At 63.2% G+C, this 25,127-nt stretch overlaps 4 protein-coding genes across 5 annotated transcripts in view; 2 read left to right on the forward strand and 2 right to left on the reverse strand.

The window, feature by feature from the left end:
* The window catches only part of FAU (FAU ubiquitin like and ribosomal protein S30 fusion), a 581,541-nt gene that overhangs the window by 493,419 nt on the left and 62,995 nt on the right, over positions 1-25,127 (reverse strand). The window lies entirely within an intron of this gene.
* Positions 3,389-7,752, forward strand: RCE1 (Ras converting CAAX endopeptidase 1). 2 transcript variants are annotated; one of them, XM_030969993.1, is made up of 8 exons: positions 3,389-3,555; positions 4,273-4,375; positions 4,457-4,540; positions 5,296-5,365; positions 5,944-6,111; positions 6,585-6,656; positions 6,991-7,053; positions 7,452-7,752. In XM_030969993.1, exons 1-8 carry the CDS (start codon positions 3,392-3,394, stop codon positions 7,661-7,663), a joined length of 936 nt encoding a protein of 311 aa, XP_030825853.1. In that variant the 5' UTR covers positions 3,389-3,391; the 3' UTR covers positions 7,664-7,752. The 2 variants fall into 2 exon arrangements, with proteins under 2 accessions (XP_030825853.1, XP_030825852.1); XM_030969992.1 differs by having other exon boundaries at positions 5,296-5,375; positions 7,452-7,626.
* ZBTB3 (zinc finger and BTB domain containing 3) lies at positions 8,450-10,103 on the reverse strand. The gene is made up of 3 exons (XM_030969911.1): positions 10,069-10,103; positions 8,883-9,554; positions 8,450-8,798 (listed from the first exon to the last, which is right to left on the reverse strand). Exons 2-3 carry the CDS (start codon positions 9,548-9,550, stop codon positions 8,450-8,452), a joined length of 1,017 nt encoding a protein of 338 aa, XP_030825771.1. The 5' UTR covers positions 9,551-9,554; positions 10,069-10,103.
* GANAB (glucosidase II alpha subunit) lies at positions 10,620-24,881 on the forward strand. Its single transcript, XM_030969912.1, is given in 25 exon segments — positions 10,620-10,688; positions 11,419-11,514; positions 11,606-11,714; positions 12,123-12,250; positions 12,717-12,896; positions 13,682-13,735; positions 14,141-14,225; positions 14,342-14,426; positions 14,513-14,609; positions 15,180-15,360; positions 15,950-16,103; positions 16,973-17,208; positions 17,928-18,054; positions 18,471-18,550; positions 19,008-19,151; positions 19,829-19,925; positions 20,035-20,136; positions 20,545-20,659; positions 20,661-20,783; positions 20,932-20,996; positions 21,121-21,197; positions 21,277-21,351; positions 21,804-21,917; positions 22,412-22,524; positions 24,427-24,881. Coding segments are annotated over 25 exon segments (2,829 nt in total). The 5' UTR covers positions 10,620-10,668; the 3' UTR covers positions 24,599-24,881.

A 25,127-nucleotide genomic window follows, 5' to 3' on the forward strand; every position in this document is an offset into this window, starting at 1 on the left:
GGACTGGGATAAACTGGGGGGGACTGGGAGGGACTGGGGGGATGGGGACTGGGGGATGGGGGATTGGGGGGGACTGGGATAGACTGGGATGAACTGGGGGGACTGGGAGGGACTGGGATAGACTGGGAGGGACTGGGATGGACTGGAATGAACTGGGATGAACTGGGACAGGTCGGAACAGAAAGGGACGAACTGGGATGGGGCAGGGGAGTAGTGCAGAGTCAAACTGGGATGGACTGGGATGGGGCAGGGGTAGGCCTGGGATAAATCGGTCTGGACTGGTCTGTACTGATCCAAACTGGTCCGAACTGGTCCGTACTGGTCCGTTCCCCCCAGGCCGCCCTGCAGCCGCCTCCGGCCGTGCCCGGGGCCGCCGCTGCCGCTGCCGGTGCCGCCCCCGCTGGCGGCCGCGGGATTCGGGGGGGACCTGGAGCTGCTCCCGGTCTGCGCCCTCGGGACCGCCCCCGGGACCCCCCCCGGGCAGGGACCCCCCCTCTGCCGGGTGCAGATATCCGGGCTGGGGGCACCGGGGGGCTTGGGGGTGTTCGGGGTGGGATTTGGGGTGGTTTGGGGTGGGATTTGGGCCGTTCGGGGTGGGATTTGGGGTCCTGTGGTGGGATTTGGGGTGTGCAGGGTGAGATTTGGGGTGTTCAGGGGGTATTTGGGGTAGTTTGGGAGAATTTGGGGTCTTGGAGTGGGATTTGAGGTGGTTTGAGGGAGATTTTGGGTCCTGGGGTGAGATTTGGGGTGCTCAGGGGGGATTTGGGGTGTTCAGGGGGGAATTTGTTGTCTTGGGGTGGGATTTGGGGTGTTTGTGGGGGTTTTGAGGCACCCGAGCGGGTTTAGGGGTGCACAGGGTGGGATTTGGGGTGTTCAGGGGGTGTTTGGGGTGGGATTTGGGGTGGTTTTGGGGGTTTGAGGTCCTGGGGTGGGATTTGAGGTGCCCACAAGGGGTCTCAGAGCACCCAGGGGGAGTTTTTGGGTTGTCCAGGGGGGTCTCAGGGTGCTGGGGGAAGGGGAAATTTGGGTTCCCTGGTGGATCTCAGGATGCCCAGGTGGGATTTGGGGTTCTGGGGGATTTTTTGGGGGCTCCATCCCCCCTCGCTGTTCTCCTTGACCTCCCCACCTTTACCTGTTCGACCCCGCGGGGGTCCCCGTGCCCCCCCCGGCCCCCCCAACCCTGCAGGACCCCTCTGTGCTGGGGGACTGGGGGGGCTTCGGCCTGGCTGCAACCCCCTGAACCCCAAAACCCCACTGAACCCCAAAAATCCCCCAGACCCCAAAACCCTCCCGGACCCCCGAGGCTCCTGTGAGGATGAGGAAGGTCCGTGGAGTTCCAGGGTTTTTTCGGGGGGAATTTCGGGGTTCCCCCCTCACTCAGCCCCCCCCATGTTGTCCCCACAGAGCCGGTGCCCCCCGATGTCACCTTTGGGGTGCGCTGGGACCCCCCTGAGGGGGACGGGGACCCCCAAACTTCCCCCGAGGGGGACCCCAAAACCCTCCTGGTTTTCCTCTTCCTGCGGCACCGGGACCCTTTTGGGGGGTACGACACAGGTAAGGGGGGGGGACACCGATTTTGGGGTGTCCCCAAGCCCTGGGGGTGTCCACGTGGCTCAAAGGGTCCCCAAACTTTTGAGCTGTCCCCAAGTTCTGTGAGGTCTCCTCATCATTTTGAGGGTGTCCCTGTGGGCTGTCCCCAGGATTTGGGGGGTGTCCCCACGGTTTTGGGGTGCCCCCCCCCCCAAACTCCCCATTCCAGTTCAGCCCCCGAGCTGGGCTGACCCCAAACTTCGGGAGCTGACCCCAAGGTTTCGGGGTTCACCCCAAGGTTTGCGGGCACCCCCTTGGCGTTGGGGTTATCCCCGTGGTTCAGGGGTGTCCCCCCACTCCCGGGGGGGTCCCCCACAGTTCGAGGACCCCCCCAAAATCCGGGGTCCCCCCCAGGGATGCGGCGGCTGCTGCTGGCCCAGCTGGAGCCCACGCTGCGCCTCGGCCGCCCCGCGCTGGCCCGGGGGCTCCGCGCCCTCCTGCACCCCGTCCTGGGGGGGCTGCACCGCCGGCTCCAGGTGCGTGCGGGATTTTGGGGTCCCCCCGACGCCCCAAACCCCCCGTGACCCCCCAAATTCCCCCCTGCAGGCCCAGCAGAGCGTGGCCCGAGCCCAGGCCCTGGCGGTGGCCGCGGTGACGGCCGTGGTGGCCGCCAGCTCCAGCGGCCGCTTCCGCAGCGCCTGCCTGGGCGCCCTGCAGGTTTGGGGGTTCGGGGGGGTCCCTCCGGGGCTGGGGGGGGTTTGGGGCTGTCCCCAATGTCACTGTGTCCCCCTCAGGTGCAGGACACGCCGGCGCTGGCGGCGGCCGCGCGCCGCAGATGGGCCGAGGTCTCGCGCCGGCTGGGGCTGCCCCGCGGGGGTGAGGGGGAAATTGGGGGTGGGGGGTCCCCAAAATCCCTCCCCGCGCACTGAACTCCCCTCTGTGCCCCATAGGGACCCCCCAAAAGCAGCGCCGGGGAAGGAGGGGGCAGCAGCAGCAGCAGGAGGAGGAGGAGGAGGAGGAGGAGGAAGGGCACCGGAGCAGCCAGGGCCAGGTGAGGTTTGGGGGGCCCTCCCTCCTCTGGGGACCCCCGGGACCCTCCCAGTAACCCCCGGGACCCCCCAATTGCAGGACCCCGACGAGTGGACGCCTTGAGGGACAGGACAGAGCCCCCCTCCCATGCCAGTGCTCCCAGTTCAGCCACTCCTGCCTCATCCCAGTTACACCCGTTGGCCCCAGTTCCTTTCATGGGTTTCATTTCCTCCAGTCAGTCCCAGTTCTCCCAGTCAGTCCCAGTTCCCCCAGTTAACGTTGATTGTCCCCATCGATCCCAGTTCTCCCACCAGTCCCAGTTCACGCAGTCGCTCCCAGTTCCCCCAGTGCTCCCAGTTTCCAACGGTCAATCCCAGTTATCCCAGTCATTCCTGGCTGGTCTCTCATGTTCATCCCAGTCCATCCCAATTTCTCCCAGTTTCCCAGTCCCCCCAGTTTCCCAGTTTCTCCCAGTCCTCCCCAGTCCCTCCCAGTTCCAGTTTCCCTGTACCCCCCGTCCATCCCAGTTTCCCCCAGTCCATCCCAGTTTCCCCCAGTCCATCCCAGTTTCTCCGAGTCCATCCCAGTTTCCCCCAGTCCATCCCAGTTTCCCCCAGTCCATCCCAGTTTCTCCGAGTCCATCCCAGTTTCCCGCCCAACCCCATCGCTCCGCCCATCATGCCCGCGCGCCTCATTTACATAACCACACCCACCACCCCAAGCCCCGCCCCGCTCCATAACCCCGTCCCTCGCTCCTCCCCCCCATGCAGGCCCCGCCCCTGTCCCGCCCCTCGCGCAGGCCCCGCCCCTCCCGCTTAGGCCCCGCCCCGCCATGGCGGCCCCGCAGCCCCCCGGTTCCCCCTGGGCCGGGCCGGGGTCGGGAGCGGCCCCCGGAGCCGCCCGGGCCGGGCCGTGCTGGGCCGCCGTGCTCGGCTGCCTCAGCCTGGCCTGCTCCTACGTGGGGAGCCTGTACGTGTGGGGCAGCCCCCTGCCCAGGTACGGCCGGGGGGATTCGGGGGGGGCTCTGGGAGGAATTGGGGGGGTCTGGAGGGGGTTTGGGGGGAATTGAGCGGTCTCGAGGGGAATTCGGGGGGCTGAGGGCAGGCATGGCGGACCCTGGAGGGATCTGAGGGGTCTTGAGGCACTTACAGGGAAATTGGGGTGTCTGGGGGGCGATTTGGGGGTCTGGGGAGGATTCAGGGGGAATTCAGGGGGGTTGGGGCCGAGCACGGGGGGTCGGGGAGGGATCTGAGGGGTCTACGGGGGAATTGAGGGGTCTGGGGGGTGATTTGGGGGGATTTGGGGGGTCTGGAGGGGGTTTGGGGGGAATTCAGGCGGTCTGGGGGGGATTTGAGGGGTCTGGGGGCATCTCTGGGGGGTCCCAGGGGGGTTTGGGGGGTTTGGGGTCATGCACAGAGGATCAGGGAGGGGTTTGGGCATCTTTGGGACACCTGGGGAGGAATTTGGGGGGGGTCTCTGGATTATGGGGGGTGGGGGCGTGAACAAGGTATTGGGGGGGGTCCCTGGGGGGGGATTTTGGGGGGTCTCTGCTCTTTGGGGTGTCCATGAGGTTGGGACAGGCCCTTGTGGGGTTTGGGGTGAATTTAGGTGCATAAAGAGGGGCTGGGGGGTCTCCTCAGTGCCTGGGGGTGTCGGGGGGACCCCGGGGGGATTTTGGGGTGCAGACCCCCCCCCCAGCCCCCCCCTCCCCAGGGACCACCCCTCGGTGATCAAGCGTCGCTTCACGAGCGTCCTGGTGGTGTCGGGGCTGTCCCCAGCCCTGGTGTGGCTCTGGAAGGAGCTCACGGGGGTCAAGGTGAGCTCGGGGGGGATGGGGGGTCTCAGAGCCCCCCCCAGACCGCGCTGACCCCCCCCCCAATTTCCATTTGACCCCCAGGCTGACACCCCCCTGCCCGCGCTGCTGGGGCTGCGCCTCGAGGGGCTGCTCCCGGCCACGCTGCTGCCTCTGCTGCTCACCATGGTGGGTCTGGGGGGGCTGCGAGCCCCCAAATCCTCCTGAACCCCCAGGACCCCCCAGAATTTATTGAGCCCCCCACCACCCCACCCCAAATGCTCTGCCTGGGTCTTTCATGTGTGGTGGGGGTGGGAGGGGTTGGGACACCCAAAATCCACTCAGGACCCCCCAAAATCCACTCAGGACCCCCCTAGAGATCCCCATAATCCCCCTGACCTCCTCCAGGACCCCCCCCAGAATTCACTGACCCCCCCCCCAAATCCTCTGCCTGGGCCCCAGGGTGAGTGTGGGACCCCCCCAAAATCCCTCTGGGATCCCCAAAACCTCTCTGAGACCCCACAAAACCCACTCAGGACCTCCTAGGGACCCCCAAAATCCCCCAGAACGCCCCCAGAATTCATTGACCCCCCAGATCCTCTGCCTGGGCCCCAGATCTGGTGTGAGAGGGGCTTGGACCCCCCCCAAAATCCCTCTGGGACCCCCCAAAACCTCTCTGGGAACCCCCAAAATCCACTCAGAAACTCCCAAAACTCCCCCTGAGCCCCCCAAATCCCTTCTGAGATCCTCAAATCCTTCTAGACCCCCCCAATTCCCCCAAATCCTGCTCCTTCCTCTGATCCCACTCCCCATGGTGGGTATGGGGTGGGAAATGGGGATCCCCCCCAAAATCCCCCCAAATCTCCCCCCCCATTGACCCCCCAGGGGATGGAAAAGGGGGGTGCGACCCCCCCTGACCCCCCCAAATCCCCCTGCCCCCCCAGATCCTGTTCCTGGGCCCCCTGATCCAGCTGTCCATGGACTGTCCCTGGCGCTGGCTCGATGGCAATCAGGGTGGCCCTGGGTAAGGGGGGACAATTTGGGGAGGGGGCGCCAATTTGGGGGGCTCAGGAATTGGGGTTTGGGGGGGGCAGGGGGTCCCCAACACAGGGAGTGGAATGGGGGGGCTGGGGGGGTGAAATGGGGGAGTTTGGGGGGGGTTTGGGTTTGGGGAGCCTGGGGGGACCTGGGATTTGGGGGGCAGTTCTGTGGGATTTTGGGGCTCAGCTCTATGGGATTTTGGAGTTCAGTTCTGTGGGATTTTGGGGTCGGTTTTATGGGATTTTGGGGCTCTGTTTTATGGGATTTTGGGGATCAGCTCTGTGGGATTTTGGGGATCAGTTTTATGAGATTTTTGGGTCAGTTTTACAGGATTTTGAGGCTCAGTTTTATGAGGTTTTGGGGCTCAACTGTAGGGTTTTTGGGGTCCCCCACACCCACAGCTATGGGTGCTCTGCCTGGGGGATGTGCTATGGATACAGAACCATGGCTGGGTTTTTTTGGGGTTTTGGGGTTTTTTTGGGGGTTTTTTTGGGGTTTGTCGTGTTTGGGAGTTTGGGGCTCAGCTCTGTGGGGTTTTTGGGGTCCCCCAGACCCGCGGGTGTGGGCGCTGTGCCTGGGGGACGTGCGCTGGCTGCGGAACCAGGTGGTGGCACCTCTGACAGAGGAGTTGGTGTTCAGGGCCTGCATGCTGCCCATGCTGGTGCCCTGCACGGGGCCCGGCCCCGCCGTGCTGGCCTGCCCCCTCTTCTTTGGGGTCGGTGAGTGGAACCCTAAAATACCCCAAAAATACCCCAAAATCCCACCCCAAACCCCCACCGTGTTGGTTTGCCCGCTCTTCTTTGGGGTCGGTGAGTGGAACCCTAAAATACCCCAAAAATACCCTAAAATATCCCCCCCGTGCTGGCCTGGCCCCCTCTTCTTTGAGGGTGGTAAGTGAAACCCTGAAACCACCCCAAAACAGTTCCCAGTGCTGGTCTGTCCTTTGTTCTTTAGGGTTGGTGACTGAAACCCCCAAAATATCCCAAAACACCCCAAAACCCACCCCAAACCCCCCCCCACACTGCCCTGCCCCCTGTTCCTTGGGGTGGGTGAGTGGGACCCCAAAATAACCCCAAAAATCCCTCCAAAACTGCCACTGACTCCCCTCCCCTGATCCCCCAAAAACTCCAACCCCCCCAAACACCCCAAAAACCCCAAAACCCCCCAAAAACCCCAAATCCTGCTCCCCCAGCCCATTTCCACCACGTGATCGAGCAGCTCCGCTTCCGCCACGGCTCCGTCGGCAGCATCTTCATGGCAGCAGGTGAGGGGGGGCTGGGGGGGATTTTGGGGGGTCCCGGGGTGTCCTGAGGGAGTTTGGGGTGCCCAGGGTGGGATTTGGGATGTCCAGGCTGAAGATTGGGGTGTCTGGGGGGGGGAATTTGAGGTCCAGAAGGGATCAGGGATGTCCAGAAGGAATTTGGGGTGTCCAGGGGAAGGATTTGGGGTGTCCTGAGGGAATTTGGGATGCCCAGGATGGGATTTTTGGGGCCAGGGTGGCTCTTGTGCTGTCTCTGAGCCCCTGCCAGGGGTGGGGGATGGATTTGGGGGTCCTGGGGGGTTTTGGGGTGTCCCTGACCCCCCTTTTTCCTCCCCAGCATTCCAGTTCTCCTACACGGCCGTGTTCGGGGCCTACACGGCCTTCCTGTTCCTCAGGACCGGTGGGTTTGGGTTTGGGGGGCCCGTTGGGGTTTGGGGGTCCTCATTTCCCTGTCCCCAGGTGTGTTTGGGGTCCCCAATCCCCATGATCTTGTCCCCAGGTGCGGCTGGGGTGGGTTTTGGTGCCCATGTCCCTTCCCCAGGCGTGTCTGGGGTCGATTTTGGGGTCCCCAATCCCCATTTCCCTGTCCCCAGGTGTTTTTGGGGTTCCCAACCCCATTTCCCCCCTGTCCCCAGGTCACCTGGCAGGGCCGGTGCTGTGCCACTCCTTGTGTAACTCCATGGGGGGATTTTGGGGGATGCTGTGACCCCGGGGTGGGTGTTGGTGATCCTGGGGTGCCGGGTGTGTTTTTGGGGTGTGTTTTTGGGGTTCCCAACCCCATTTCCCGCCTGTCCCCAGGTCACCTGGCGGGGCCGGTGCTGTGCCACTCCTTCTGTAACTCCATGGGGTTCCCGGCGCTGGGCGCGGCCCTGGGGCACCCGCGGCGCCGGGCGCTGCTCCCCGCCTACCTGCTGGGCGTGCTGGGGTTCCTGCTGCTGCTGCACCCCCTGACCGAGCCCGCCTTCTTCGGGGCGCGCCCCCCCTGCCGCGACCCCCCCGCCTGCTCCTGACACGGGCGGGGGGCGCCCGCCCCTCCCCAAAACCCCCCCCTTTTTATAGGAGCCGCCGCACAGAGTCTATTTTTGTGATTAAAGTGGTTTAAGGCTTTGTGGGGCGTGCTGGGATGGACTGGGGGGACTGGGATGGACTGGGATGGACTGGGAGGGACTGGGATGGACTGGGGGGGACTGGGAGGGACTGGGATGGGAGTGGAGGGCATTGGGATGGGAGTGGGGGGGACTGGAATGGGTTTTAGGGAACTGGGAGGGAATGGAAGAGGCCTGGGAACGACCGTGATTGACTGGAAGGGGAGCAGAAGCGACTGGGATGAACTGGGACGAACTGGGGCAACACCGAGGTCCTCCCAGCCGCCAGGGGGCGCTGTCACGCGATGCCACGCCCCCTCAAGCACCGCCCACCGCCCGTGTCCAGCGTCGCTTTATTCGCGTGACCCCCCGTACACCCGCCAGAGGCCACGCCCCCACCGCGAGGCCACGCCCCCGCGTCCCTCCGGTTCCCCCAGGGCGGGGTCGCGGTCCCGGGGGGGTCCTGGTCACAGCCGGTGTCACAATCCCGGGGGTCCCGCTCAGCGCAGGTGTCCTCATCCCGGTACAGGTGTCGCAGTCCCGGTGACAGCGGCCGTCCCCATTCCGGTGTCCCCGCTCAAAGCAGTTGTCCCCATCCCGGTGTCCCCGGTCAGAGCGGCCGTCCCCACCCCGCTGTCCCCATCCAAGCCCCGCCGCCGGCTCGGCTCGGCTCGGTTCGCCTCGTGCCGGTGCCCCGGGCGGGTGCGGCGGTCAGGGCGGGTTGTCGCCGTTCGCGGGCGGGGTCGCGGTGGCCGCGGGCGGGGCCCCGCCGTGGCTGTGCGCCTTGCGGACGTGCCGGTACAGGTCCCCGGACTGCGTGTACGGCGCAGGCAGTGGCGGCACTCGTAAGGGCCGCTCGCGGGTGTGCGGTGGCGTGGCGCCGCAGCGTGTCCGAGCACGAGAACGTTTTCCCCGCACGTCGGACACGTCGGGGCCTCCTCGGCGAACAGCCCGAAGCTCCCGCGGGGCTCCAGCGGCGCCAGGAACAGCGGCTCCCGCAGCCCCCAGCGCCGCCGGGCCCAGCGCCGCCCCTCCCAAATTGCGCCGCTTCGGGCTGGGGCTGGAGGCGGCGGCGGCGGGGGGAGGGGGCGCGGGGGCGGCGGGCGCCGTCGGGCTCCTCGTCCGAGATCACGATGGCCTCGGCCTTGATGGGGACGGGGGCGCGGCCAGGGACCCCCGCCCGCGGACGGAGCGGGGGAGCGGCAGCGGCGGCGGCTCCGGGCCCGCGGCGGCCTCGCTGGAGCTGCTGGGGCTGGGGCGGGGTCGCTCTGCCCCGACCCCCCCCCGCTGGGTCGTGTCGGCCGCGTCCACCAGCGGCGGCTCCGGCGCGTCCTCGGGGAGGAGCTGCGGGGGCTGCGGCGGGGGCTGCGGCGGGGGCGGGCTGGGCGCGTCCTCCTCCTCCTCCTCTTCCTCCCGCTTGGTGCTGTCGGCCTCGGCGGGGCCCCGCGCCTGCAGCTTCTTCTTGCACAGCTTGACCACGTCGTTCATGTGCAGGTAGGAGGCGGCGGCCAGCACGTCCTCCAGCGGCGCCGCCAGCGCCAGCCGCCCCTCGTACATGAACTCCAGCAGCAGCGCGAAGGCCGGAGCGGTGACGATGTCGCTGTTCAGGGCCACCACGGCGCCCCGGGCGCCTCCCGCGCCGCCCGGCTCGGCGTAGCACAGGTGGAAGAAGGAGCTGCAGGCGGCCAGCACGGCGCGGTGCGCGGGGAAGGGCGCGGTGCCCACCAGCACCGTGCAGTCGCACAGGATCCCCCGGGAGCGCTGCTCGCGCAGCCCCCGCAGCAGCTGCCGGCTGTGCTCGGGGAACTCCATCGGGCTGGAGGGGAAATGGGGGAAAAACGGGAAAATCAGGGCATGGGGAACTCCATCGGGCTGGAGAGGAAATAGGGGGAAACGGGGGAAAATTAGAGCCCGGGGAACTCCATCGGGGTGGGGCTGATGGAAGTGGGGAGGGCGGAACGGGAGCGGTTTGGGATTCCGGGGGGCTGGGGGGGGACAAAGGGGCTGGGGGCGAGGGAAAGGGGGGTCGGTGATGCCGCGATTGCGGGGGACACAGGGGGATGGCCCAGCTGGGCTGTCCCAGTCCATCCCAGTCCGTCCCAGTTCGGCCCAGTCCATCCCAGTGTCCCCTGCTCAGCCAATCCCAGTCAGGCCCTGTCACCCATCGCGTCCCAGGCAATCCCAGAGGGGCCCATCCCAGTCAATCCCGGCGAGTCCCAGTCCATCCCAGCACGGCCCCGCGGGTCCCGCTCGGCCCCAGTCCGCCCCGGTTTGTCCCAGTTTGTCCCAGTTTGTCCCAGTTCCCCCCCAGCGCCCCCGGCCCCGCTCACCACAAAGCCGCGGCCTGCTGACGCCCCGCCTCCCCGCGCTGATTGGCGGCCCCGGCGTGCCCGCCACTCCACTCTCACTGGTTAATTCACCTGTCACTCAATATCACTGGGCCGAGCAATGTAAGAGACGTTGTTGATTGGCTGTAATTGCCGCCACTCAGGAATACGCGCTGTTGATTGGCTCTTCGGAAAAGGAGGGGCCGCGGTCACCAGGGCGGAGGATGCCATGAGCGAGGAGGCGGGGCGTTGCCACGGAAGCCCTGGGGGCGGGGCGCCGGCTGAAAGAAGCCTTTTGATTGGGTATAACGGGCTGTCACTCAGCGTCCCCGCGCTTTCATTGGGTTTCCGTCCTGCCCTCACGGTGCGTCCCCGCCTCTTCCGCGAGCCGCGCTCTGATTGGGTTGCGCTCCCATCGCTCAATCCTCGCACTCGAATCACAACACGAGGAGGGCGGGGCTTCCGTCTCCCCGGCAACCAGGTCAGGCGGGAACTCCGCGAGAGGGCGTGGCCGGGGCGGGACGGAGGGCGGGGCTCCCCACAGCCAATGAGAAGCGGCGGCGTCGGGCCGGGGGCGGGGTCAAGGGTCAGGCCGGATCCAAGATGGCGGCGGCGCTGGGGCGGTGAGCGCGCGCCAGAGGCCGACCCCCCCCCCCATGGGACCCCCCCCACGGGACCCCCCCCAAAAATCCCCCCGGGACCCCCCGGCCGGGCCTCGAGCGCCCGGGACCCCCCCAAGGCCTCGAGCCTGGGCTGCGGCCCAGCTCCCCCCACAGCCCCCACACCCCCCGACCCCTGTGGGACCCTCCCCCCCCAAAACCCCCCGGGACCCCCCCGAATCTGCTCTGTGACCCCCCCCATTCCTCTCCCTGCTGCCCCCCAGGTGGGATTTGGGGGATCTCGAACCCCCCCGTGCCCACCTGAGGGGGTTTCGGGGTGTCCTGGTGCCCCCCGTGGGTTTGGGGGGGTCTCCCGCTGGCTTTGGGGTGTCCCGATGCCCCCCAGGTTGGATTTGGTGGTTGTTTTGGGGGGGGTCTCCCCCTGTTTTGGGTTCCTGACCCCCCCGTGCCCTCCAGGCAGGTTTTGGGGGTGTTGGTGGGGGGTTCTTCCCTTGTTTTTGGGGTGCTGACGCCCCCGTGCCCCCCAGGTGGATTTTGTGGGGTATTTTGGGGGGGGGGTTCTCCTCCTGTTTTGTGTTCCTGACCCCCCCCCCGTGCCCCCCAGGTGGGGTTTTTGGGGGGTTCTCTCTCTGTTTTGTATTCCTGACTCCCCTGTACCCCCAGGCAGGGTTTGGTGGTTATTTGGGGGGGTCCCTGTCTGGTTTTGTGTTCCTGACCCCCCCTGTACCCCCAGGTGGCCGCTGGGGCTCGCCCTGTGCTGCCTCCTCGGGGCCTCGCTCGCCGTCGACCGCGGCAACTTCAAGACGTGCGAGCAGAGCGGCTTCTGCAGGTGTGGGGAGGGGGGGGCACCCCTGGGCGGGGGGGGGCACGGCCCGGGGGGTCGCTCAGAGCCCGTGTGTCCCCCCCGTGCCCCCCCCCAGGCGGCAGCGGCGGATCCAGCCCGGGAACTCCCCGTACCGGGCCCTGCTGGAGTCGCTGGAGCTCGGCCCCGACGTGGCCAGGATGCGGCTGGTGAACGAGGCCACGCAGGTGAGGGGACACTGGGAACACGGGGGTCCTTCTGTGCAGGTGTTGCTGCTGTGGGAGGTGTGGGGGCCCTGAGGTGTCACTGTCCCCATGTCCCCTGCTCCAGGTGTCCCTGTCCCTGTTCAGGTGTCCCTGTCCCCATGTCCCCTGCCCCAGGTGTGCCTGTCCCTGTTCAGGTGTCCCTGTCCCTGTGTGTCCCGGTCCCCGTGTCCCCTGCCCCAGGTGTCCCTGTCCCTGTTCAGGTGTCACTGTCCCTGTTCAGGTGTCCCTGTCCCCATGTCCCCTGCCCCAGGTGTGCCTGTCCCTGTTCAGGTGTCCCTGTCCCTGTTCAGGTGTCCCTGTCCCCGTGTCCCTGCCCCAGGTGTCCCTGTCCCTGCTCAGGTGTCCCTGTCCCCGTGTCCCCTGCCCCAGGTGCCGCTGCTGCTGGAGCTGTGGGGTCTCTCTGGGAACGTCACCCGCCTGCGCATCCAGGAGCTGAACCCGCTGCGACCCCGGTACCAGGTGCCCGACGTGCTGCTGGGGGAGCCACCCGCCGAGAGGTGAGGGACCATGGGGCCAATGGGGACATGGGGACAGTGCCACCTCCCCATTGCTGCTGGGAGAGCCACCCGCTGAGAGGTGAGGGGACAGGGGACGTTGCTGTCCCCAGGCTGTGACGAGGGCACGCTGGAGCTGTCCCCAGCATACCCTGGGATGGCGACAGTGTCCCCAACCTCGCTGTCCCCAGGGCTGGCAGTCACAGAGCTCTGGGATGATCGAGGGGTGCCCTGGGATGGTGACAGTGTCCCCAACCCCGCTGTCCCCAGGCTGGAGGTGACAGGCCGTGACAAGGGCACCTGGAGCTGTCCCAGAGTGGCAGTCACAGAGCTCTGGGGTACTCTGGCATGGCGACAGTGTCCCCAACCCCGCTGTCCCAGAGTGGCAGTCACAGAGCTCTGGGGTGCCCTGGGATGATCGAGGGGTGCCCTGGGATGGTGACAGTGTCCCCACCCCCGCTGTCCCCAGGCTGGAGGTGACAGGCCGTGACGAGGGCACGCTGGAGCTGGCGCTGGGCCCCGGCGGTCACCGGCTGCTGGTGACAGAGCGCCCGTTCCGCCTGGACCTGCTGCGCCACCGGGAGCTGCTCTGCTCCGTCAACGCCCGCGGCCTCCTCGTCTTCGAGCACCAGCGGCGCCGCCGGGACTCGTGAGTGACCAAAAAACCCTCAGGAGTCCTTAAAAGCTTCAAAACCCTCAAAAACCCCTTGAAAATCCTCAAGAAACCTTCAACCCTCTGCAAAAAAAAAAAAAAAACCACCACAAAAACCCTCCAAAGCACCTCAAAAACCTTCAAAATAACGCCCAAAAATGCGTTAGAATCACTCAAAAGCCCTCGAAATAACCCACAAAAAACACGTAAAAATCACTCCAAAACGTTCAAAATAACCCCCGAAAAACACATCAAAATCCCTCGAAATAGCTCAAAAAATCCTTAAAAACCTTCAAAAAATTCTGAACAAACTCTGGAGAAACTCTCAAGCAATCCACAAAAAGCTCTCGAGAGCTTTCAACGTACCCTCCAAAAACCATATTAAAAACTCTCAAAGCCCCCCAAAAAACCTCTAACAAACCCTCAAAAAAAATCCACAAATCCCCTTAACGTACCCCCCAAAAAACCCTTGAAGAACTCTCAAAAAAACCCTTTGAAACCTCAGAAAAAGCCTCAAAATACTCCCCAAAAAACCATTTTAAAACCCTCAAAAAACCCCTTAAAAACCTTGCAAAACCCTGAAAAAAATCATTAACCCCCCCACAAAAGCCCCCAGGTCCCCCCCCAGGCCGTTGGTGGCAGCGCTCAGGGGGGGTGGGGGGGTGTCCCCCAAAGCACACAGGGGGTCGGGGGTCGCCCCCCCGAGCTGAGGGGGGGTCCCCACGGGCCGGGGGGGCCGCGCTGACTCTCTGTGTTTCTGTTTTGGTGCCCCCCACCCCCAGTCTGGCGGATAAAGTTAGTTCTGTGTGGGATAAGATCAAGAGCCTTTTCCGTAGGTAAATCCATGGAATGCGCCCCCAAAACCCACCCCGGACCCCCCCCAAAGGGACCCCCCCCCCCCTTATCATGGTGGGAGGGGGTAGGAGAAGTTGGGGGGCTTCAAATCCCCCCCAAAAAAAGGGAAGCAGGAGCAGCTTGGGGGGGGAGTCGCTGTGGCCCCCAAAATTGGGGAGGGGGCTGGAGCAGCCAGGGGGGGTCTGTACCCCCCCAGATTGAAGGGTCAGGTGTAGCCAGGGGGGGTCTGGACACCCCAAAAATGAGGAGATCCCCCCACACCCCCCAGAGCGGGCAGGAGCAGCTGGGGGGGTCCAGGTCCCCCCAAAATTCGGGGTCCTGGGGGTGCCCCTTGTCCCTGCCCCCCCTCCCCCTTTGGGGCACCCCAGGACCCCAAATTCCCACAGGGACCCCCCCAAGGACCCCCCAGGTGAGGAGGGGGCGGCGCAGGAGGGACCCGAGGACGGCGCTGGCAGCACCCAGAGCGAGAAGGTGACAAGGACAAGGGGAGGGGGACACTGGGGTGGGACACCCCCAAATTAAACCCCCCCACCCCTTTTTTGGGGAGGGGTCCCCCCGTTCCTGACTGGATCTGTCCCCCCCCCCAGCCCGCAGAGCCCCCGGCAGAGCCCGAGGAGGAGCCGGGGGCGTGGGAGGAGACGTTCAAAACGCACACGGACAGCAAACCCTACGGTGGGGACACCTGGGGACACTTGGGGACACCTGGGGGGGACACGGGGGGGACCCCTGTGACCCCCCCCCGCCTCCCCTCCCCACAGGACCCACCTCGGTGGGGTTGGATTTCTCCCTGCCTGGGTTTGAGCACGTGTACGGCATCCCCGAGCACGCCGAGAGCCTGCGGCTGCGGCCCACCGAGTGAGCCTGGGGACACTGGGGACACTGGGGACACTGGGGACAGCACGGGACACTGGGGTGGCGCTGAGACACGGAGGGGCACGGGGATGTGGGGGCACAGGGGCATGCTGAGGGGTGATGGTGGCACTGAGGGGGCGGTGGTGTCGCCGTGGGAGGACAGGAGCGCTGTGGGGTGACGGTGACAGTGACAGCGGCAACAGTGACAGCAGTGACAGTGACAGCCATGCTGTGCGGGGGTGGCAGCGACGCTGGCATCATGGGGTGATGGTGACATTCTGGGGGTGTTCCTGATGTCCTGAGGGTGCTCCTGAGCCTGTCCCCATGTCCCTGATGGCCCCTGGGAGGTGACCTGTACTGGTTGAACACCCCTGGGGGAATGTCCCTGTCCCCATGTCCCCAAGGGGGGTGACCTGTACGGCCTGTACACCCTGGGGGGATGTCCCTGACCCCCTGGCAATGTCCCTAACCTTGTCCCTGTGTCCCCAAGGGAGGTGACCCATAGAGCTTGTACACCCCCTGGCAGTGTCCCCGACCCCCTGGCAGTGTCCCTGAGTGTCCCCGTGTCCCCAGGGGCGGTGACCCGTACCGCCTGTACAACCTGGACGTGTTCCAGTACGAGGTGTTCACGCCCATGGCCCTGTACGGCTCCGTGCCGCTGCTGCTCGCCCACCGGCCCCGCCTCAGCCTCGGCCTCTTCTGGCTCAACGCCGCCGAGACCTGGGTGGACATCGGCTCCAACACGGCCGGGAAGGTCAGCCAGGGGGCTTGGGGGGGTCTGGGGGAGGTTTGGGGGGTCCTGGGTGGACATCGGCTCCAACACGGCCGGGAAGGTCTGACAGGGGGCTTGGGGGGGTCTGGGGGTCCTGGGTGGGTTTGGGGGGTCCTGGGTGGACATCGGCTCCAACACGGCCGGGAAGGTCAGCCAGGGGCTTGGGGGTTGGAGTTTGGGGGTTGATCCTCAAAGAGTTATTGGGGGTGTGTGGTTTGGGGGTTTGAATAGGGGGAAGGCAGCCGGGGTGGGGGTGGGGTGTGGGTTTTGGGGGTTACATGTCAACCGGGAGGTCTGACAGGGGGTCTGCAGGGTCCTGACTGGGTTTGGGGGGCTTTGGGGTTGGTTTGGAGGGTCCTGGGTGGACATTGGCTCCAACGTGGCTGGGAAGGTCTGCCAGGGGGTGGTTGGGGGGTCCTGGGAAGTTTGGGGGGTCCTGGGTGGATTTGGGGGTTTCTGGGGGGAGCATTGGCTTTAACATGGCCGGGAAAGTCCAAGAGGGGGATTTGGGGGGAATGTCAGGTTACTCCAATGGGAATTTGGGGTTGCTGACCCCTTGTGCCGCCCCCAGACCCTTTTTGGGAAGCTGCTGGATTACATGCAGGGGGGGGGTGAGACCCCCCAGACCGAGGTGCGCTGGATGTCCGAGAGCGGCGTCATCGACGTCTTCCTGCTGCTGGGGCCGGGGCCCGCCGATGTCACTGCCCAGTACGGGAGACTGACCGGTACGGGGACACTGGGAGTACTGGGATGGGACACTGGGGATACTGGGGACACTGGGATGGGAGACTGACCGGTACGGGGACACTGGGGACACTGGGATGGGTCACTGGGGACACTGGGAATACTGGGATGGGACACTGGGGACACCAGTACGGGAGGCTGACCGGTACGGGGACACTGGGGACACTGGGAGTACTGGGATGGGACACTGGGGATACTGGGGACACTGGGATGGGACACTGGGGACACCGGCACGGGGACACTGGGAATACTGGGATGGGACACTGGGGACACTGGGATGGGACACTGGGGACACCAGTATGGGAGACTGACTGGTACGGGGACACTGGGGACACTGGGAATACTGGGATGGGACACTGGGAATACTGGGGACACCAGTACGGGAGACTGGTACAGGATACTGGGGACACTGGGCTGGGGACACTGATGGGGACAGGGACACCAGAACAGAGCCCTGACCAGTACCGGCCACTGGGGACACTGCAAATTTTTCTCCTTCAGCCCCATTCCTATTTTCAGGGGGATTTTTGGGGGATTTCTCAAGTTTAGTCTTGCCTAGTTGTTGTTTTTAGAGTTACTTTCAGGGAATTTCTGCCCTATTCCCCTTTCAGAGTTATTTTTAGGGAATTCCCACCCTATTTTCACTTTTAAGGTTATCATTTAAGGGCATCATTTCCACCCTACCTCATTTTTAGGTTTATTTTAAGGGATTTTTTTGGTTTTTAGGTTTATTTTAAGGGATTTTTTGGGTTTTTAGGTTTATCTCTAGGGACTTCTCCTCTGGCCCTGCCCCGTCCCTGTTTTTAGGGCCATTTTGGGGGATTTCACCCGGGTTTCTCCCCTTGCCCAGGCACGCAGGCGCTGCCCCCCCTGTTCTCCCTGGGCTACCACCAGAGCCGCTGGAATTACCAGGACGAGGCGGACGTGGAGGCCGTGGAGAGGGGATTCGAGGAGCACGAGCTGCCCCTGGACGTGATCTGGCTGGACATCGAGCACGCCGACGGCAAGCGCTACTTCACCTGGGACCCCGCAAAATTCCCCAACCCTCGCGGGATGCTGGAGCGCCTGGCGGCCCGGAAACGCAGGGTGGGCATGGGATTGGGGTGGGAATGGGATTGGGGTGGGGGGTGGGAATGGGATCGGGGATGGGATCGGGGTGGGATTGGGATCGGGAATGGGGTGGGAATGGGGTGGGTTTGGGATTGGGATTGGGGTGGGAATGGGGTGGAATTGGGGTGGGTTTGGGATTGGGAATGGGATTGGGGTGGGATTGGGGTGGGTGCAGGATTGGGGTTGGTGCAGGATTGGGGTTGGGATTGGGATTAGGACCGGATCCTGCAGAATTCCCAAAGCTCCTGGAGCAGCTGGCAGCCCAGAAATGCAGGATGGGGGTGAGAAAGGGAATGGGATTGGGTTTGGGAGAGAGAAGAGGAGTGAAATTGGGTTTTGGTGTGGGTTTGGGGTCGGTTGGGAATGGGATTGGGAGTAGGGATGGGACTGGGATGGAGAATGCAGTCAGGAGCAGGATGGGGGATAGGAAATGGAAAACGGGGTAGGAGTCGGACCAGGAGCGGGCTGGACGCTGGGATTGGGATCAGGAATTGGAATTGGGATCTCCCTGCCCAGGCAGTGACAGTGGGAACCCCACAAAGGCACTTTGGGGTTATTCTGGGTGGTTTTGTGTCCGGGATCAGGGCGGGGATGGGAATTGGGGCATTTGGGAACGTTCCCTCGGCCACTGCCCCCCTGGACACTGCCCTGTGGTCACTCACCCGTGGTCACTCCCCCTGGACACTGCCCCACAGATGGTCAGCATCGTGGACCCTCACATCAAGGTGGACGGGGGGTACCGGGTGCACTCGGAGCTGCGGGCGCGGGGCCTCTACGTCAAAACCAAGGATGGCAACGACTACGAGGGCTGGTGCTGGCCCGGTCAGTGGGGCTGGGGGGTCCTGGGGGGTCCTCGAGGGGTTTTAGGGGATTTTGGAGGGGTTTTGGGGGTTCTTGAAGGGATTTTTTGGGGTCTGAGGGTGCTCAGGGAGTTGCACATCAAGACTGAGAATGGCACCAGCTACAAAGGGTGGTGGTGGTTCCATCAGTGGGGCTGGGGAAGGGGGTTCTCAAAGGGTTTTAGGGGATTTTGGGAGGGTTTGGGGGCTCCTGAAGGGATTTGGGGGGGGTCTCAGGGTGTTTGGGGAGTTCCACATTAAGATCGAGGATGGTCTGGCTACAAAGGCTGGTGTTGGAGCAGTCAGTGGGGCTGGGGGGAATTTGGGGTGGTTTATGGGGATTTGGGGGTGGTTTTGGGGTCTCAAGGGGGCTCACAAGCCCCTTCATGTCCCCCCCAGGCTCCTCGGCATACCCCGACTTCACGAACCCCGAGATGCGCGAGTGGTGGGCGAACATGTTTGCCTACGACCAATACGAGGTGGGGACCCCCCAAAATCCCACTCAGACCCCCCCTAAAACTCTGTCAGATCCCCCACAGCCCCAGGACCCCCCTCAAACCATTCCCAGAACCCTGGACCCCCCCCAAATTCCCCTCCCCACCCTTTCCCCCTCTCACCCTCCTCCCCTGGGCTTTCTCCTCCTCCCCTTGGAGACCCCCCCCATCTTTTGGGGGGGGATTTTGGGGAACCTCCTGGAGATCTTAGGGCCCCTCCCATATTTCTGGGGTTTCCCTGCTGATTTTTGGGGTTCTCCTGAGCCTCAAACCCTCCCTAGTTTTAGGGAACCCCCACAAATCCCTCGCAACCCCTTTCTCCCTCTCACCCTTTTTGGAGACCCCGCCTTGGCTTCCTGCCCCGATTTTGGGGATCCCCCGGGAGGGTTTTAAACCCCCCCCGTATTTTTGGGGTCCCCCCGTTGATTTGGGGTCCCCCCAGGGCTCCACGGAGGCGCTGTTCACGTGGAATGACATGAACGAGCCGTCGGTGTTCAGCGGCCCCGAGGTGACGATGCACAAGGACGCACGGCACTTCGGGGGCTGGGAGCACCGGGAGCTGCACAACATCTACGGGCTCTACGTGGTGAGACCCCTCCCCAAAATCCCCCCCAGGGACACCCCAAAAACCCCTCAGGGACCCCCCAAAAAATCATGATCTCCCAGAGCCCCCCAAACCCCTTTATGACCCTCTCAAACTCCTTTTGGGCCCCTCCAATTCCCCATTCATTTCCCACCAAACCCCTTCAAGGTCCCCAAAACCCCTTTAAGGCCCCCCAAACTCCCTTTAGGACCCCCAAACCCTCTCAATTCCCCCTTAATTTTCCCCCAAACCCCTTTAGGGCCCCCCAAACCCTCTTTAGGACTCCCAGATCCTCTCAATTCCCCCTTAATTTCCCTCCAAACCCCTTTGGCCTCCCCCAATTCCTTTGGGGTTGGGCTTGGGATTGGGTTAGGGGTCAGGTTTGGGGTTGGGGTTGGGATTGGGTTAGGGGTTGGGTTTGGGGTCAGGTTTGGGGTCAGGTTTGGGGCTGGGTTTGGGGTTGGGTTTGGGGTCAGGTTTGGGGTTGGGTTTGGGGTCAGGTTTGGGGTCAGGTTTGGGGTCAGGTTTGGGGTCAGGTTTGGGGCTGGGTTTGGGGTTGGGTTTGGGGTTGGGTTAGGGGTCAGGTTTGGGGTTGGGTTTGGGGTTGGGTTAGGGGTCAGGTTTGGGGTGGTTTTTGGGGTGTTTTCTGGGGTGGCTGACCCCGTTTTCCCCATTCCCAGCACAAGGCCACGGCCGAGGGGCAGATCCGGCGCTCGGGGGGGCGGCTCCGGCCCTTCGTGCTCAGCCGCGCCTTCTTTGCCGGCTCCCAGCGCTACGGTGAGGATTGGGGGCAGATCCCGGGAATCTGGGCAAATCCTGGAATTCTAGGGGGGGGCAGGATTGAGGGGAGCCCCCCCTGAGCTGAGACCCCCCCAAACACCCCCAGGTGCGGTTTGGACCGGGGACAACACGGCCGATTGGGAGCACCTGAGGATCTCCATCCCCATGTGCCTGAGCTTTGGGCTGGCTGGGCTGGCCTTCTGCGGGGGTGAGCCAAACTGGGAGTACTGGGAGCACTGGGAATGCTGGGGATAATGGGATTGGGGTCAGGGATTGGGTTATGGGATAGGGAATGGGGTCAGGGAGTGGGGATGGGGTCAGAGCTGGGATCCAGAATAGAAATGGGACCAGTATTGGGATCAGGGCTTGGATCAGGATTAGGACCGGGATCAGGACTAGGATTGGGATCAGGGCTGGGACCAGGACCAGGATTGGGATCAGGGCTGGGACCAGGACCAGGATTGGGATCGGGGCTGGGATCAGGATCAGGATTGGGATTGGGGCTGGGATCAGGACCAGGATTGGGATCAGGGCTGGGACCAGGACCAGCACCAGGATTTGGTACCGGGATCAGGCTCAGGATCCGGGCTCACTGCCCCCCCCGCCCCGTTGGCAGCGGACGTGGGCGGATTTTTCCAGAACCCAGGCCCGGAGCTGCAGGTGCGCTGGTACCAGGCCGGGGCCTTCCAGCCCTTCTTCCGCGCCCACGCGCACCTGGACACAGCGCGGCGCCTGGCTGCTGAGCCCCGAGCACCTGGCCATGGTCAGGGCCGCGCTGCGGCGCCGCTACGCCCTGCTGCCCGTGTGGTACACGGCCTTCTACCGCTGCCACCGCCAGGGCATCCCCGTCATGAGGTGTGGCACCCCAAAAACCCCAAATCCACCCCAAAACCCGCCTGAGATAACCCCAAATCCCCTGAACCCAAATCTCTCACCCCAAACCCTGATGACCCCAAATTCCTGACCCCAAACCCCCTGACCCCAAACCCCACTGTCCCCCCAGACCCCTGTGGATGGAATTCCCAGATGACCCCCAGACCTTCGCCATGGATGACCAGTACCTGATCGGTGAGGGGGAGTCCCTGACCCTTTTTAGGGTCCCTGACTCCCTTTTTGGGGTCCCTGACCCCTTTTAGGATCCCTTTTTGGGGTCATTTTTGGGGTTTTCCCCTGGCTGACCCCTGTCCCCCAGACCGGGTGCTCCTGGTGCACCCCGTGACGGAGCCAGGCGCCCGCGGGGTCAACGTGTACCTGCCTGGGGAGGGAGAGGTGAGTGAGGGGATTTTGGGGTTTTTTTTTAGGGTTTTTGGGGTGCAGGACCCTTCTAAACCCTAAATTTTCTTCCCAGGTCTGGTACAATGATGAGACCCACGAGCAGCACCGGGCGCCCCAGACCCTCTATGTGCCCGTCACCCTCAGCACTGTGGGTTTTTGGTGGGGCTCAAGGGGTTTGGGGGGGTGCTGGGACCCCAAAACACCCAGGAGACCCTAAAACTTTCCCTGCAGACCCTAAAATTCCCCCTGGACACCCCAAAATCCTCCCCTGATCCCCCTGTTCCCATATGGGGAGGGTGGTGCCCGTCACCCTCAGCACTGTGGGTTGTTGTTTGAGGGGTTTTGGGGGGGCTCAAGGGGTTTGGGGAGGGTGTTGGGACCCCAAAAACCCTCCCTGGAGACCCCAGAACTGCCATGGTGACCCCAAAATCCCCTTGGAGACCCCAAAACCTTCCTGGATCCCCCCCAGATCCCTGTGTTCCAATGGTGGGGGGGACAGTGGGGGTGGTCCCTCAAGCACTGGGGGTGACTTGGGGTTTTTTGGGCGGGGTTTGGAGGAATTTGGGTTTTTTTTTAATGGGGTTTTTGGGGTGCCCCCAGATCCCGGTGTTCCAGCGGGGGGGGACGGTGATCCCACGCCAAGACCGACCTCGCCGCTCCACCGAGGCCATGAGGAACGACCCCTTCACCCTCTACGTGGCCCTGAGCCCCCAGGTGAGTGTGGGGACCCCAAAAACGCCCCTAGGGACCCCAAAACCCCCCCAAATCCTTCCCAGGTGGGTGCAGGAAACCCAAAACCCCCGCCAGGAACCCCAAAAAGCCCCCAGTCCCCCCTCAGGTGAGCATGGAGACCTCAAAAACCCCCCAGGGACCCCAAAAACTCTTCCTGGGACCCCAAAAAACCCTCTGAAACACCTCCCACCCCCTCATTTGTCCCCCAAAACACCCCAGAGCCCCCCCAAATCCCCCAAGACCTCCCCCAAACCTGCTGAGACTCCCCCCAAACACCCCCCAAACCTCCCCAAACTCTTCTGGCACCCCCCAAACCTTTCTGTGACCCCCCCAAATCTCACTAAACTCTTCTGGGACCCCCCAAACCTCCCCAAACCCTTCTGGGACCCCCCAAACCTCCCCAAACCTTTCTGTGACCCCCCCAAAACCTCCCCAAACCCTTCTGGGACCCCCCCAAACCCCCTTTTGTCCCCCAGGGCACGGCACAGGGGGATCTGTACCTGGATGATGGGGTCAGCTTCGACTACGCCACCAAAAACGCATTCCTGCACCGGCACTTCAGCTTCGCCAACGGCACCCTCACCTCCAGGTACCGAAAATATCCTCAAAATAGCCCAAAATATCCTAAAGTATTCAAAAAACCCCACCTGAGACAGCCCCAGGGTACCCTGATTGCCAGGTACCCAAAAATAGCCTAAAAATACCCTAAAATATCCCTGAAAACTGCCCCCAAAAAACCTCCCAGGCACCCTCACAGGCAGGTACCCAAAACCAAAGGGGAAAAAGGGGGGGAAATGTGAGGGGGGAAAAGGGAAATATGAGGGGAGAAAAGGGAAATGTGAGGGGGAAAAAGGGAAATGTGAGGAGAGAAAAGGGCGGGAAAATATGAGGGGAGAAAAAGGGCGGGAAACGTGAGGGGGAAAAAGAGCGGGAAACGTGAGGGGAGGAAAAGGGCGGGAAAACGTGAGGGGAAAAAAGGGCGGGAAAACGTGAGGGGAAAAAAACGGCCCCAAAATAACCCAAAATACTGAAAAATACCCCTCAAATGCACGCCAAAACAACTCCTAAGAACCCTCGTGGTCAGGTACCCAAACATAGTCCCAAAATATCCCCAAAACTGCCCCAAAAATACCCCCAAAACAGCCCTCAGGCACCCTCACAGCGGGGTTCATAAAAATACCCCAAACTCACCCCAAACACTTCCCAGGAACCCTCATGGCCCGGTACCCAAAATACCCCCAAAACAGCCCTAAAACAGCCCCAAAATACCCCAAAAATTTCCCAGAGCCCCCCAAACCCCCGTATCTCCTGGGCCCTGTCTGTGGTGGTGTTGAGGGGATATTTTGGGGGGAGATTTAGGGGGGATTTTTGGGGGGCTGTGACCCAGCCTGTGACCCCTTGTCCCATGTCCAGCCCGGCCTGGCGGAGGCCCCTCACAAGGGTGGGGCCATGTCCAGCCGTCCGGTGAGAGGGTTTGGGGGTTTTAGGGTGGGTCATCCTGGGGATTTGGGGGTTTTGGGGGGTTTTAGGGTGGGTTTTGTGCTGCACTTACGGTGAGAGTGGGGATTTGGGGGTTTTTTGGGGGGGTTTTAGGGTGGGTTTTGTGGGGGTTTGGGGGTTTTTTGGGGGGGTTTTAGGGTGGGTTTTGTGGGGATTTGGGGGTTTTTTGGGGGGGTTTTGGGGGGGGTTTGGGGGTTTTAGGGTGGGTTTTGTGGGGATTTGGGGGTTTTTTGGGGGGGTTTTAGGGTGGGTTTTGTGGGGATTTGGGGTTTTTTTGGGGGTTTTAGGGTGGGTTTGTGGGGTTTTGGGTTTTTTTTTGGGGGGTTTTAGGGTGGGTTTTGTGGGGATTTGGGGTTTTGGGTTTTAGGGGGGTTTTGGGGGGTTGGGGGTTTTGGGGGTTTGGGGGGTTTGGGGTTTTGGGGTTTTGGGGGTTTTAGGGTGGGTTTTGTGGGGTTTGGGGGTTTTTTGGGGGGTTTTAGGGTGGATTTGGGGGATTTTGGAGGGGTCGTCCTGGGGGTAGGGCGGCCGGACAGCGCCCTGCTGACCGCCCACGGTGAGGGGGATTTGGGGGATTTTGGGGGTTTTATGGTGGATTTAAGGGGTTTTGGGGTTTTATGGCAGACTGTGGGGGGTTTTTGGGGGGGTTCTAGGGTGGGTTCTGGGGGGTTTTGGAGGGGTCATCCTGAGGGGCTGGCCGGACAGTGCCCTGCTGACCACCCACAGTGAGAGGGGATTTTGTGGGATTTTAGGGGTTTTAGGGTGGGTTTTGAGGATTTTGGTGGATTTTCTGGGGGTTTTAGAGTGGATTTTGTGGGTTTTATGGGGGTTTTGGAGGTTTTAGGGTGGATTTTGGGCTCCCTGAACTGGAGCTTTAGGGTTCCTCAGAGCTTTTGTGTTCCTGATGGGTTTTTGGGGTCCCTGAGCTGGAATTCAGGGTCCCTCAGGGGAAATTTGGGGTTTCTGAGGAGCATTTTGTGTTTGTGATGGGATTTTTGGGATCCCTGACCCCGAATTTGGGATCCCTGACCCCGAATTCCGTGTCCCCCTGCCCAGACGGTTCCCAGACCCCGCTGCAGTTCCAGCACGACCCCGAGCGCTCGGTGCTGACCCTGCGGCGCCCGGGGGTCCCCATCGGGGCCGACTGGAGCATCTCCCTGCGATAATGGACGGGGGGGGCCCCCGGACCCCCCCCCAAAAATCCCCCCTGAACACCCCGGGCCCCCCCAGAGCCCCCAAAAAACTCAAATCCCTTCCCCCCAGCAAACCCCCCCCTGCTGCTGTTTGAGGAGCCCAGAATTGGGGGAGGGGGTTGGGGTTTGAGTGCCCCAGGATGAGGGGGGAGCCCCCCGCAAAATGAGGATCGAGCCCCCCCAAGTTAGGGGTTGAGACCCCCGAAATGAGGGGTCAGACCCACCCCAAATCGGGGTTTGAGTCCCCCCATTTTACCCCAAATTTGGGGGATTTTGGGGTCTCTGAGCCCCAAATTTGAGGTTGGGGGATGACTGCGCCCCAAATTAGGGGGCTTGGGAGGGATCTGAAACCCCCTAAATTGTGCCCCCCAAATTTGGGTGGGGGTGGCATCTAGGGGGGGTTGGGGACCAAGGCTCTGCGTGCGCCCCCCCCCGCGCCCCCCCCCCCTTTTTTCTGCCCCTCCCCCGCCCCCGGGAGGGTCTTGGGGGGTTTGGAGACCCC

Source organism: Camarhynchus parvulus, unplaced genomic scaffold (assembly GCF_901933205.1).
Source record: "Camarhynchus parvulus unplaced genomic scaffold, STF_HiC, whole genome shotgun sequence".
NCBI lineage: Eukaryota > Metazoa > Chordata > Aves > Passeriformes > Thraupidae > Camarhynchus > Camarhynchus parvulus.

Excerpts from the sequence above, each read along its gene's own strand:
- ZBTB3 (XM_030969911.1), bottom strand. The coding sequence starts at position 9,550 with ATGGAGTTCCCCGAGCACAGCCGGCAGCTGCTGCGGGGGCTGCGCGAG. Across the intron at positions 8,799-8,882 it reads GCGCCCCCGTCCCCATCAAG|CCCCAGCCCGAAGCGGCGCA; the intron begins GCCGAGGCCATC and ends CGCCGCCTCCAG.
- RCE1 (XM_030969993.1), top strand. The coding sequence starts at position 3,392 with ATGGCGGCCCCGCAGCCCCCCGGTTCCCCCTGGGCCGGGCCGGGGTCG. Across the intron at positions 4,541-5,295 it reads TGCCTCTGCTGCTCACCATG|ATCCTGTTCCTGGGCCCCCT; the intron begins GTGGGTCTGGGG and ends CTGCCCCCCCAG. Across the intron at positions 5,366-5,943 it reads CTGGCTCGATGGCAATCAGG|ACCCGCGGGTGTGGGCGCTG; the intron begins GTGGCCCTGGGT and ends GGGGTCCCCCAG.